Source organism: Ostrinia furnacalis, unplaced genomic scaffold (assembly GCF_004193835.3).
Source record: "Ostrinia furnacalis isolate ACB-3 unplaced genomic scaffold, ASM419383v2 OfSCF7340, whole genome shotgun sequence".
NCBI lineage: Eukaryota > Metazoa > Arthropoda > Insecta > Lepidoptera > Crambidae > Ostrinia > Ostrinia furnacalis.
The window spans coordinates 515,630-530,145 of record NW_021137579.1 but is presented as its reverse complement, the minus strand read 5'-3'; the positions used below and the strand labels follow the sequence as shown (position 1 = coordinate 530,145).

Below are 14,516 nucleotides of genomic sequence, written 5' to 3'. Positions count from 1 at the left end.
TTAACAAAGACAATGTTTACTGACCACACATTATTTTGTCTGTGTTCATATAGTGTAGGTATTTTTAAGACATGCCTTTCCCCACCTTATGTTTAGTACATGCTCCTGTTTTTAGGTCAACATTATACTCTTCAGTACATAGTGGGTTGCAATAATAATCTAGTAACTGACAGAAATATCATTAAGTTCACAATCATACTAATAACGGGATTAAACTAACGTATTGATTTTCAAAAGTCAGTAGGGGCGGCAAAAATTGAATGGCCTACTAGCGGCAAATTTGTAAATCCGCCACTGCTCTCCATAGCACGCTGTGCAACTTTGAGCTTCTGTATAAGGCCTATAGTGAGAGGCCACGTTTCCGAGCCATAAGTCATCACTGGTAACACACATTGGTTGTAGACTTTCGTCTTCAGGCACTGAGGTATTTTGGATGAAAAGATGTTGCGTAGTTTCCCGAACGCTGCCTAGCCGAGTTGGATTCGACGATTGACCCCCTTTTCGAAATTCGACCTACCTAGCTGGATCGTTTGTCCGAGGTAGACATACTTGTCAACAATCTCGAGGATTGAGCTCCCAACCGAAACTGGGTAGGGCGCAACATGGACATTGGACATAAGCTTTGTTTTGTCCATATTCATCCTCAGGCCTACCTGTTAGGAAACTCGATTAAGGTCTTTGAGCATTGTGCCAAGATCTTACAACGATTCTGCCATGACCACAATCAGTATCGTGGGCAAACCGAAGGTGAGTGATGTACTCGCCATTAATGTTTATGCCGAATCCTTTCCATTCAAGGAGTTTGAAAGCGTCTTCCAATGCAGTGGTGAACAGTCAACAATCTCGAGGATTGAGCTCCCAACCGAAACTGGGTAGGGCGCAACATGGACATTGGACATAAGCTTTGTTTTGTCCATATTCATCCTCAGGCCTACCTGTTAGGAAACTCGATTAAGGTCTTTGAGCATTGTGCCAAGATCTTACAACGATTCTGCCATGACCACAATCAGTATCGTGGGCAAACCGAAGGTGAGTGATGTACTCGCCATTAATGTTTATGCCGAATCCTTTCCATTCAAGGAGTTTGAAAGCGTCTTCCAATGCAGTGGTGAACATATCCCTGCCTTACGCCTCACTGCAGAGGAATCGTCCTCGTGCTCTGCTCCTGTACTCGGACCGACATGGTGGCGTTTTTGTACAAGCACTTCAGCACCTCGATATACCGATAGTCAATACGGCACCGCTGAAGAGACTGTAAACACTGCCCAAGACCCGATCGAATCGAAGACCTTCTCATAGTCTACGAACGCCAAGCATAGTGGCAAGCATAGCTGGGCATTAACTCGTTAATCCGTTAATCGTTAATTAACGAAGTTAACATTTCTATTAACGGATTAACTTTTAAGTTAACTTTAAAACATGTTAACGGACTCGTTAACTTCCGTTAAATTATCCTAAGTCCGTTAATCCGTTAATCCAGTACCTACTATTTACCAAAAGCACGCTGAAAAACGCTAGAAAAAAGCGTTCTGACAAGTACGTTCGGGCTTCCAGAACTTCCAGAACCCAAAACAACAGTTTTTGTAACCTGATCACTAACGACACTTGTAAGTATGTGTGGGAGAACTCTTGCAACTGAATTTAAGACCAGTTTTCCTCAACCGATTGAGCTGAAATTTGGTATACTTATGTAAGTACGATGACAATGCAATGTTATGGTACCATTGAGCTGGTCTGATGATGGAGTCATGAGGTGGCCATAGGAACTCCTAAATGAAACGGCGGCATCGCATCGAATTTGGGTTCGTTGGATTTGTCTTTTTGAGCACTTTAGTACTAGATGATGTTCAGGGTCCTGATGATGGAGTCAGGAGGTGGCCATAGGAATTCCTAAACGAAACGGTGGAAACTTATCGAGTTTGGGTTTGCTGGATTTGTCTTTTCGAGAACTTTGGTGCTAAATTGTATTGTAATTGAACCAAGGCTCTGAGATTGAGATACTACTAAAAAGTGTAAAATAAAATTATAATAATTAAAAAACTTTTTTAAAAACAAGCTTTTATTCTGAAATGCAGTTGTACTAAAACGAAAAAAAAATAATTGTACTTATGAAAGGTTCAAATAATTTCGAAAGCTTGTAGCGCAAACAAAAAAACCGGCCAAGTGCGTGTCGGAAATTATTTTTTTTAAAGGACATCATCCACGTTTCATATATTTTTGGTCCAAAATCAAAAGTGCCGGCCAACAAAAAAAAGTGCTGTATTCTGACAGAATACGTCTGCCTTAGCATTTGTTACTATGGCACCAAAGCCGTAGCTCCACTGTGCGTCGAGTATTTGAGATCTAAAAGTCATCGACTATTCATACATTTTTTGTTCAAAATCAAAAGTGTCGGCCAAAAAAAAAAAAGTGCTGTATTCTGACAGAATACGTCCGCCTTAGCATTTGTTACTATGGCACCAAAGCTGTAGCACCACTGTGCGTCGAGTATTTGAGATCTAAAATTCATCGACGATTCATACATTTTTTGTTCAAAATCAAAAGTGTCGGCCAATAAAAAAAAAGTGCTGTATTCTGACAGAATACGTCCGCCTTAGCATTTGTTACTATGACACCAAAGCTGTAGCACCACTGTGCGTCGTAGTATTTGAGATCAAAGTCAGTCGTTTTCATATATTTTTAGAACTCAAATACCACGATGCACAGTGGTGCTACAGCTTTGGTGCCATAGTAATAAATGCTAAGGCGGACGTATTCTATCAGAATACAGCACTTTTATTTTTTGGCCGGCACTTTTGATTTTGGACCAAAATGGGTGATGTCCTTTAAGTTATTTGTATGAAAGATTACGCGGTAATTTAAGCGGTTTACGATTTACAAGGTATTAAAAAAAACTACTTACTAGATCTCGTTCAAAACAATTTTCGTTGGTAGTTTTTATAGTAATGTACCTACATCATGTTTTTTTTAGATTTTTCAAACTCAAATTTTAGAAGTTAGAGAGGGGGGGGAAACCAACTTTTTTCCACTTTGGAAGCGTCTGTCACGCAAACTATTCGATTTAGAAAAAAAATATTTTAGAAACCTCGATATCATTTTTGAAGACCTATCCATAGATACCCCACACGTATGTTTGATGAAAAAAAAATTTTTGAGTTTCCGTTCTAAGTATGGGGACGGGGAGCCCCCAATATTTTTTTTATTTTTGCATCAAAATCTTAATGCCGTTCACAGAATACATCTACCTACCAAGTTTCAACAGTATAGCTCTTATAGTTTCGGAAAAAAATGGCTGTGACATACGGACGGACAGACAGACATGACGAATCTATAAGGGTTCCGTTTTTTGCCATTTGGCTACGGAACCCTAAAAAAGAGGAATAAATTCCATGTGCGATACAAGCTTTCGAAATCATTTGAACCTTGCATACAATGATTTTTTTCGTTTTATTATCATGTGTTAACGGATTAACGATTAACGTTAACTTGCGTTAAATCTTGTGAAATGTAACGTTTTAACGTTTAACGAAGTTAATTTTTTTATTAACGGTTTAACGATTAACGAAGTTAACTATTTGATTAACGGTGCCCAGCTATGGTGGCAAGTTATAGTCCTCAATCTTCTGTATAACCTGTCGCAGCGTAAGCACAAAAAAAATGTGCCAGTGATTTAAAAAAATTGTAAGAAAAATGCTTAAAATATTTACATATTTCATAAAAAAAAAACAAAGTACAAAACCAATAAGTAGGTAACCTTTATTAGTAGCTAATCTGATATCTTTAGGTTCTCTATACGTTCGCAATTTTCTTGTGACGACTCATGCCTAATACCTATAACATATTTTAGACAACTATGCAAAACCCGAAAGTACCGAAAGAACCGGGTTTTGAATTTTTAAAACCCGGTTCTTAAGCTGTCGAAAAAACCCGGGTTTTCCCGGTTCTTTCGGTTCCGGGATAACCCGGGTACAAACCCTAGACACACTCACTTTGGAAACCCCTGCACTAGACAGACTTTATGAGTCACAGTGACAAAATTTAATATCCTCCCATAACTTTATTAAAGACTAGCTTTTGCCCGCGGCTTCACCCGCCTGAAATTTAGTATGTCACAGATCGTCATAAATTATAGCCTATATGTTAATCTGGGTTATAAACAGTAATACGGTAAAGTTTCAACAAAATCCGTTCAGTAGTTTTTGCGTGAAAGAGTAACAAACATCCAGACATCCAGACATCCAAACATCCAGACATCATGACATCCAAACTTTCGCATTTATAATATTATAGTAGGATGACACTAAAAATTGTTATTTATTCCACAGTGAAAGAGCAATGCCGAGTGCTGTTCCCGTACACAGCAGTAAACGACGACGAGCTCACACTGGCTGAAGGGGACATAGTGACGATCGTCTCAAAGGACGCGCCGGACCGCGGCTGGTGGCGCGGCGAGCTACTCGGCCGGCAGGGATTATTCCCTGACAACTTTGTGCAGATGCTGCCAGCAGGTAAATATCACGGTCACAGCTGTAGCTTAGTATACTAGCTCGCAATAGATGAGCTCATTCATACTAGCTGAAGGGGACATAGTGACGATCGTCTCTAAGGACGTGCCGGACCGCGGCTGGTGGCGCGGCGAGCTACACGGCCGACAGGGGTTGTTCCCCGATAACTTTGTGCAGATGCTGCCAGCAGGTAATGCCATTGTCACCCCTATAGTCTTAGTTAAAGAGTCCATAATGTCTCACACTGGCTGAAGGGGACATAGTGACGATCGTCTCTAAGGACGCGCCGGACCGCGGCTGGTGGCGCGGCGAGCTACTCGGCCGACAGGGACTATTCCCTGACAAATTTGTGCAGATGCTGCCAGCTGGTAAATATCACGGTCACAACACAACTGTAGCTTAGTATACTAGCTCGCAATAGATGAGCTCATTCATACTAGCTGAAGGGGACATAGTGACGATCGTCTCTAAGGACGCGCCGGACCGCGGCTGGTGGCGCGGCGAGCTACTCGGCCGGCAGGGGTTGTTCCCTGATAACTTCGTGCAGATGCTGCCAGCAGGTAATGCCATAATCACACTTATAGCTTTAGTAGTTGAGTCCATAATGGCTTACGCTAGCTGAAGGGGACATAGTGACGATCGTCTCTAAGGACGCGCCGGACCGCGGCTGGTGGCGCGGCGAAAAATATCACAGCTGTAGCTTAGTATACTAGCTCACAATTGATGAGCTCATACTAGCTGAAGGGGACATAGTGGCGATCGTTTCTAAGGATGTGCCGGATATTCCCTGATAACTTTGTGCAGATGCTGCCAGCAGGTAATGCCACTGTCACATCTATAGTCTTAGTTAAAGAGTCCACAATAGCGATGGCGCCATAGTGATGTTTGTCTCCAAGGATGTGCTACATGGCCGACAGGGGTTATTTCCCGATAACTTTTGCAGGTAACGTTTACATAGTAGCTACTGTTGCTACCTCATTTGCGCTCGCTAGTCATCTTTGAGACTGGGAGTTATTCAGAGACGAAAGTGGCGCCATTCTGGTTAATTCAAAATTAAGTCCTATCGCTTCAGCACTCGCTAGGCGGCGCCACTGGCGGGCCATAGAGTCAGTGCCGCCGACTTTAGTAAAACTGCTTTGAAACTATAATGTGGACTAGTGTAGTCTTTTTATACGTAAATAAAAAAGTCACAAAAAATATGTACTTTGTACAGACACAGAACAGAGTAGATACGACTATGCGTCTTTGTGGAATCTATTGGTGTAATAATGAGAACAATGTATAGTTTCACAATAAAACTATACCATATCACTAGAATTCATTAAGATATCAATATATTGCTTATGTTTATCGGTATCATCTTTCTACATAATTATATTTCCATCAACAATAACCACTGTTTTGAAGGATATGCCCTTTATTAGCACAAATATGACGAAAATGATTTTTCAAAATAATTATGGGATATATTCACACAGAGGATTCAAACTCCCAAGTCACATGAGTGTTATCCTACGCTGGAAATGCTTTTGATTGAATGGCTTTTAGAATACCTCAACTACATTTTACGGTTACATTCACAGAATTTTACGGCTACATTGCCTACATTCAAAGAACATCTAATAATAGTTCACTATACTTGTGAATTACGATCTATATGGGGAACGTTTACTTTAACGTGCGTGCCAAAGCTGTGAGAAAATATCCGGCCTAACGGGAAACACATACATTGTTTTATTATGCTCGACCCATAAGAAAAAGCAGCACAGTTTTCACATGCATTCGCCTATAAATAAGCACATTTAAAGTTCGCAGAGTACAAACAATGCGTTATTCTTTGTCATTTTTGCAGGCGACTTGTTAAAGTTTATAGGTGCCAATAGAAACTGACGATATTGTAAATGCATTAATGATAAAATAGACTCGAAAAGAGATTCAACTGTTTGAGTTTCCATAACATTTCTTTACTTAGGTTTACTCATACATAATCACTAGTTACATAGACAGTCGTTGTCAATGTTGGTTTGTTCGTTCGTTCGTTTCAGCCAAAACACGTCCACTGCTGGACAAAGCCCAAGGATTTCCACAAAGACCGGTCCTGCGCCTCCCGCACCAGTAGGTACAGTTACAGTCAGCTTTTCACATACTTGTTGACAACAAAAGTGTCCAAAAAGTTGACAATACAACCTTATTCCAATTGTCACAAAGACGTGTTGCGAACTTTTTGCCTACTTTGGGTGTCACGAACTATTTCACGCTGACTGTAATGTTAATGTTTAATGTCTCCGATCTTGTCATAAAACAATGCGTCACTTTTTAGGCGACAGTCATTTGTTCAGATCACTGTCGACTGTCGGTTTTATATGTAAAAAGATTGCCTCACATTCTTTATCGGTTAATTATACAGACACACGCGAACAAATGAAGCTATTGTCTTTAAACAGCCCAAATCGACATAAATGCCTTTGTTATTGGAACACTACTCACTCAGAATGTTATTTGGAATTTAGATAAACTTTGCACTAAAACTACCATTCTTTCGCTATGTTATTAATTATTATGCTAATGTGTGTCACAAACTACTGTTGTACTGAAGACCTTGTAATAATTTACCAAATGGAGACCTAATACAGAACTAATTGTTACTACATAATTATCCTGAAGAACGTTTCCTTATTTATCACATGTATACGCAGCTTCGGAAAGAAGGGATATGGTTTTCGATATTTATTGCCAAACAGTCGAATATTCAAATTCAAAACACTAACTAGTGATTAGCATTTCTGCAACATTGCAAACCTACTTCCAAAAGACCTTGACTGGTCGAACTTATAGTTATTTTAGATTTACTTCGCACCGGGTGTTTTAGTAATAATGGTATTTATATTATGGCAATGCAAAAAAGTGTTGCCAGATTATTTTGTGCTAATGCTCGATCACAAAAGTGGTGCCATAAAATATTAATATAAATAAAATGTCATAAAATGAACTTACCAAGTATTTTGATCATCGTTACGAATATTTTTGTTTGTTGTTATGTTTTCGTTGCCATACCGCCCGTGTTAAGTACCATCCGCGCAAGTTATGTTAGTAAACACTCCGCCCACTCCAGCTTAGCATTCGACGTTTTGCTATTGACATTTCTCATGAAGGTTGCAAGCGTAGTCGTGATTTTGCGTAACTCAACTCACGACGATCCGCGCTCGCGCTTGCGTTTCGATCTTTTTATATCTAGTTGCCTCAGAGCCGAGCTGATGTTGTGTCTTGTGTCGTGACAAACTCGAATTCTCGATAACGTTTCCTTGATTCGTGTTCAGTGACGAAAATGGGTGTAGAAAGTGAGTTTGTGAACGTTTCTTGTCCTTGTGTAGGATGTGGTTGTGTCCCGGAAGTTTGTGATTTTTTTAACTCAAAAGTTAAAAAAATCATTCAAAAGTTGTTAAAATAAGCATAATATATGATTATTTGCTACACAGTATCCTACGAAATAATTTACAGGGAATATATTTTAGTGAATACTGAAATCAAAGTATGTATTTAAATAATAAAGTACGTGTCTAGTAATTCACGCCATGTAACTGATAAATAAATCTACTTCTAGGTCTTTTAGCGGTTATCAATGAAACTCTACGTGACCTGCTAATTATTTTATTTGTATACTAGTGGCCGCCCGCGACTTCGTACGCGTGGATCTCGTTTTACCCCCCCTTCATCTATCTTACGCGGTTCAGATTTTTTCATACAATTTTTTTTCCCGCTAACTCCCGTTCCCGTGGGAATTTTGCAATATCCTGTTGTAACTAAGCTTTAAGTTTACTAAGGTACCTGCATGCCAAATTTCAAGCGTCTATCTTACGCGGTTTAGATTTTTTCATACAAAGGTTTTTTCCCGCTAACTCCCGTTTCCGTGGGAATTTTGCAATATCCTGTTGTAATTGTAACTAAGCTTTAAGTTTACTAAGGTACCTGCATGCCAATTTTCAAGCGTCTAACTTAAGCGGTTTAGATTTTTCATACAAAAGGATTTTCCCGCTAATTCCCGTTCCCGTGGGAATTCCTAAGTATCCTATAACCTGCCCAGGAGTATGAAGAATAATTGTACCAAGTTTCGTTAAAATCCGTCGAGTAGTTTTTGTTTCTATAAGGAACATACAGACAGACAGACAAAAATTTTACTGATTGCATTTTTGACATCAGTATCGATCACTAATCACCCCCTGATAGTTATTTTGAAAATATATTTCATGTACAGAATTGACCTCTCTACAGATTTATTATAAGTATAGATGACATGCAATCATTTATACCTATTTATTTATACAAGGTGATTTTGTTATCAGTATCCAAATTTATAGAAGAGACTCAGAATCAGTAACTGGATCGATTTACGTAAAGATTTTTTTTTTTTCATATTTAATTACCTTTAAAAATTAAGATATGGGCACCCGCGAATTAGATTTTCAATACTTTTTACGCGAAAAATACCGCGATTAAGAACAATTAAGATAAAATTGTATTTTTAAATTGTTCTATAGAGCTTATATCAAAAAAATTGGATACTGATAACAAAATCATCCTGTATATCTGTGAATTTAAGGGTCATGATAATTTGGTGTCATAAAATTACAATACATACTTTGAAATATTCGTTTATTGTAACATACATTACATACTTATCATATAATGCATGGCCATCTAATTAGCATGCCCTTTAGCACTCCATGAAGTCACAGTATCTTATTTATAGTGTTTTACGATATCCACGATGACTTTAATTGAAGCACGTGTTTAGGCGTATGACAGCGTATGCCTTTGCCTTAGTGTTGATTTTCAAAGGCAAAAGTCAATTAAATCGCAGACCAATTAATCAAAGCGAATGGATTAATCAAGAAGAGTTGGAAGTTTTTATGGATACAGTTGTATCATCACTTTAAAAACAGAATCTAAGATACAATAAACTCAATGCAATTCTGTAAAAAAAACTTTAAGAATAGTCTAACTGATGACGCGTCTATTGAAATGCAAAAATGTACTGACGCTAAACGCATGTAAACAAGTGCCCAAAACATTTGCTTTCAAAAGAGTTTTCCTTTTTAGAGTTAGGTTTCGAAACTAGTTAGCATTATTTACAATTTAAATTAACGCCTTATATGCACGTATCTTGTTCGATAGTCTTGCATTATTATTTCAAAGAGAAAAGTTGGCGTACCTATTCATTGTTATTTCAGTATTAGGTATTTACGTGGTTGCTCTTAGAAAAACCCAAATGATTAACTGAAACAGTGGTTGTTATACTGTACTTGCTGTAATACCACAGAATAATAATAAGTACTACGTACAGAAGTTTTACTTCACGAAGGTATTTAAAAAATTGTATGCTCAATGTCATTAACAATATGGTGTAATTTAGCCGGTCTCAAGAGTCAAGCACCATTTTGTTGACAAACGTCAGTGATCGGCACTGCGCCGAAGCTATAGGGCTGACTTCGGTAAAATGATGTGACGTGAGGTGCCAAACTGCGGAAAATGGCGGAGGAAATACATGATTTAGCATGAATTATATTAACTACTTATTTACCTCTCAGTGTCTTGAGGCAACTTAAAAAAGTACATTCTGTGTTTTTATGTATAATATTTATGTATTTAAAAAAAAAAAGTATATAAGTAGTATATCCGTTAAGCTAGCACCCATAACACAAGCATTAAGTTGCTTACTTCGGGGCTAGCTGGCGCTGTGTGAAATTGTCCAAAGATTTAATATTATTATGATTGTACGCTTTGGAGCTCACGGGTCAAAAGTGGCCCGGTCCTTTATAAGGCTTGCGTGGGGATACAAATCCAATATTTATTATTATTATTATTATTTTTTCAAAAGAATTTTGATCTCGACCGTAGTCGGCAGTAATGAAACAGGTACGGGCTTATGCCAAGTATCCTGGTTCATTTGATTTATTATTATTATTATTTAGGCAGTTAAATACTGGACAGTATTTAGTACACCATTTTCTTTATTTTCTTCCATCATACACAAGAATACGCGTGCGTGAGTCAATGTTCGCTCGTATGTGAGGCCTTGTCGAATAGTATCCTGTAGGTGGGCCATCGTGCGTGTTTTGTTTTCGATGTAAGCTCGCGGAGATGAACAGGCCTGGTAATACAGTCAATATTAAAAGTATTTATACACGTATTCGATGGAATGAAATACAAATTAGGAGCACCTTGACTGTAACTACAAACATTATTGTTAATTCCCGAACATACGTAGATCTTAGGCTGATATAGTTGACTAACAATTTATTACTTCCTGGTGCTTTTATCTGTCAGGCATGTGTCTTATTTATTCGCGCCACAGTAACCAAAAAAGTGCCTAAGCACAGAAATTTAAAACAATCATAACTATAACAATCGCGGAACATTACATGGGGTGATTTGGATAGCCCTAGTGATGCTGAAGTAGTGTCAAGCTGAAGCCCAGAGGCTACAGTTACTTATTGGGACACCCTGTATTTATTCGAGACATGTGAAACTAGTTGTTATCTAACTGAGAGCAGTGCTGGCCATAAAGAATAAACTTTAAATGTTTGTATGTGTCAATATGCTATTTTTTTTACAGTGGCAGCGGAGGCAGAAGAGAAGAAACCAGACAGGCCGCCATCGAAAACGAACGCAATATACCCCGTGCTGAACAAGTACTCAGAAAAGACCGCCTCAGTTAAAGAATTGACCACGTCTAAAATAAGGTAAATTAAGTCTTAAACTTACGAAATTCCTCGATCATTTATAACTTTTTCCTTGGCGTAAAGTATCCTGGTATACATTATTTGTGTCAAAGATCGTTTGTAGAGGATAATCTATCTCTGATTGATAAATCTCACAGGCTTTTCTATTGTTATTGGTACCACCAGTCAGTAGAATAAATTACTTTTCGAAACATCTCCACATATTTTGTAGCTTGACAGATTGAAATACAGTAGAAAACTTGCGTTATTTGCTACTTTAGTTGGAATAATTAATTAGTGATTGCAATAAACTTATTGCTCAAGTTATAAATGAATCACCAGTTTCTCAGTGTAATTTGCAAACCTAACCAGATGTATTACTACTATTTGCTTTAAGGCTTGGTATTTCTGCTAAAGTAGGTATTTCGCGCTGTCAAAATCTGCGCGCGCAATACTTCGCCGAAGACAGCGCGCCAAAGAGCTCTTGCGGATACACAGTATAGAAATACGCAGTTGGTTAGGTTAGGTTGACTTCCTTCCGTTCAAGCGTCACACTCACAGCACTTTCTAATACAAATCATATCCAAGTGATACAAATTAAAACAACTTTCAAAATTTTTGGGAATATATTTTAGAATCGAATAAATATAGAATATAACTGCCAAAGTAAACACGGTTCAAAGAGGCGTGGCGTCACCCGACCTTCCGGAAGTTCCGCGCCGGCTAAAAGAATTTCAAGATTACGTCACCCGACCTATCGGTAGATCCTCGGGAGCTTGAGCGATTGGAAAAACATTTTATGATCAGTTACTCGTAGTAGCGATTATTTCGAGCTTGGATAATAAATTATAGTTGTTGCAATTCACAAAGCTTTGCATGTGGTTAATTACATTAATCAGTACACGCATCAATTTTGTTCAGTCTTTTTGTTTATTAATAAATAAAAATATCATACTAAAATTGCATACATATTCCAAAAAACTGACACGCGTCCGTCCTCCGTAAGCGCCACCGCGCGACTGATTGAGATTGTCCAAGCCGTCATGGACGATTTTTTCCACATTTTTTAACATAGTAACTAAATAAGACGCAATATAAAAATTTCATCCGTTAAAAGCCCTCAAGTTATTTCTGAACTTTAGTTTAGTAAAAGATTTAGAATCTCAAATCGCTTATTTTAAAAATAAAACCATAAATAGAAAACGAATAGAGGTAACTTTGGGAATTTATTCTATCGAGTCAACTTCATCAAATCGTGTTTCCATCCGTTAATAGCCCTAGAAAATATCCTCAACTATGCCCAATAAAAATCTTAGCCTTTAATTTTACTGTTTAGTACCTCAAAAATGAAAAATGAAAACCTCATTTTCGCCATTTTCTCTGCTACCCGGCCTTAATGTCAATATTATTATAAACGTTGATATTTTGTTGAGTATGTAGGTGTGTCTGTAAACGCGTATCATGATCAAAATGATGATGATGACATCATGATATTACAGAATACCAGCAACCTTGTAATCCGTATAAATAAAGGCAAAATCCGGCATAGAAGCAACGTGAAACTTATATTGTAACATTTCTGGTCTGTTTTTTTTGTAGTTATGTTATAAAAATCCTTTTTCCTTCTCAGAGAGGATATTGCCGAAAATACCAATTCTTATAATTATCATCACTATATCAGCCAATCATTTCTGGACAGTGCAAAAGTACATGATTTGCCGTTTTTTCATGTACCTCATTTCCCCTTTAATGACCTTGTCAGAAAGTCCCATTTTCTAAGTAGAAACCAACTAACTGCCAAATATCGAAATAGGTTATAATAAATATTCACTATGCAACAAGTTGACGTCATTATGTTTTATGTGATAAAATCGTCATCGTTATATTGGGGTATAACATATTAATTAAACTATTTGAGTATTTCTCAAAAAAAGTGTACGTAACGAAACGGTAGTAACGAAATAGTAAGGCCATAAGGCTTGTTATACATTGGCGAAATATTGTGAATGCTCTTTATTTATTCAATTCGAAATATTTGTAAGTATGCACCCAAATACGGGGTAATATTAAGGGGTTAGAAATAAAATAAGGGAGTAATCATTCATACTATTTTAATAAAATTATTTTTGTTCCATCATGTTTATCCATTTTGAGTCGTTCTCTGTAAGCTTTTTGCCTTTCGGCATTGGTTTTTGGCGGCATTCCTAAAAAAACAAAAGAAGTAATCACATAAAAACGTAATCTAAATGATTTGATATTTTTTTGCTGGTGGCACTTCTGTAAAGCAGATAGTATCCAATCCTTTTGTTATTAACGCTCTATATTTTTTGAAATTAATTAAGTAGTGAATATTACTATGCTTAGTCAGGTAATAACAGTATACACTCAGCATTATGTTGTACTTTTTCGTAACGTAACGAAATTCGCAAAAAACGTAACGAAATATTAGACAAAATGAGATCAGAAACAAGTATTTTTTTGATAAAATTTGTTACAGCAAATATAAAAGCTTACTAAATGTTCGTACCACACGTATTACAAAAAATGGTTAAATGAAAATATCTAAATATTTGGTAATAAGCAGGATTATAGCTATAATTCTTCGTTATCTTAAAGATTAATATTCATCCTTCAAAATTGTGTGTGTGTTTTTTTTGTGTGATGATTTATAAATATAAAACTTTTGAACTGTTTCAAAGCACACTTTTTTTTTCAAAATGTACATTTTTTTTGAGAAATACTCATTTATATCATTCCAGTTTGCACAAAGAGAACACAATCAGCAAGGAGAGTACCACACAAAGTACAGTAACCCACACAAACAAGACCGAGTCGGAGAAGCTTATTCACAACGAGTCTGTCAACGACGGGACGTTGGACGGACAGGTAAAGTTCTATTGTTATGTTAAACTGATGGTGTTTTTCATGTTTTTCATTATTCAAACACGTAAGACTAAGACCCATTTAGTTCAGTTCAGTTTGGGGCTGTATCCGCAATTAGCCTTCTGATTGGCCCATTGTGCGTGGTTTAAAGACTTAAGGTCAGCGCACACAGAAGAAGGAATCGCGGGAAAGCGGTCGCCATCCGGGACGTTCTCGAGTTGCGACCACGGGCCGGAAGACGTAGCGTGGGCAGGCCTCCCACTAGGTGAACCGACGATCTGCTGAAGGTCGAAGGAAGAGCCTGGATGCGGGCAGCGCAGGACCGGTCGTTAAGGAAATCCTTCAAGGGAGGCCTTTGTCCAGCAGTGGACGTCATTTGGCTGAAACGAACGAACTATACCTATGCTCA

The 14,516-nt window shown here is 37.7% G+C and overlaps 1 protein-coding gene across 4 annotated transcripts in view; it reads left to right on the top strand.

Moving 5' to 3' along the window:
• LOC114363987 (SH3 domain-containing kinase-binding protein 1) overlaps positions 1–14,516 on the top strand; it is a 41,619-nt gene that overhangs the window by 16,120 nt on the left and 10,983 nt on the right. For all 4 annotated transcript variants that reach the window (XM_028319960.1, XM_028319961.1, XM_028319964.1 and 1 more), the window contains 3 exons: positions 4,326–4,508; positions 11,119–11,245; positions 13,984–14,110. In XM_028319960.1, the coding sequence (XP_028175761.1) occupies positions 4,326–4,508; positions 11,119–11,245; positions 13,984–14,110 (437 nt within the window). The remainder of the gene's footprint in view (positions 1–4,325; positions 4,509–11,118; positions 11,246–13,983; positions 14,111–14,516) is intronic.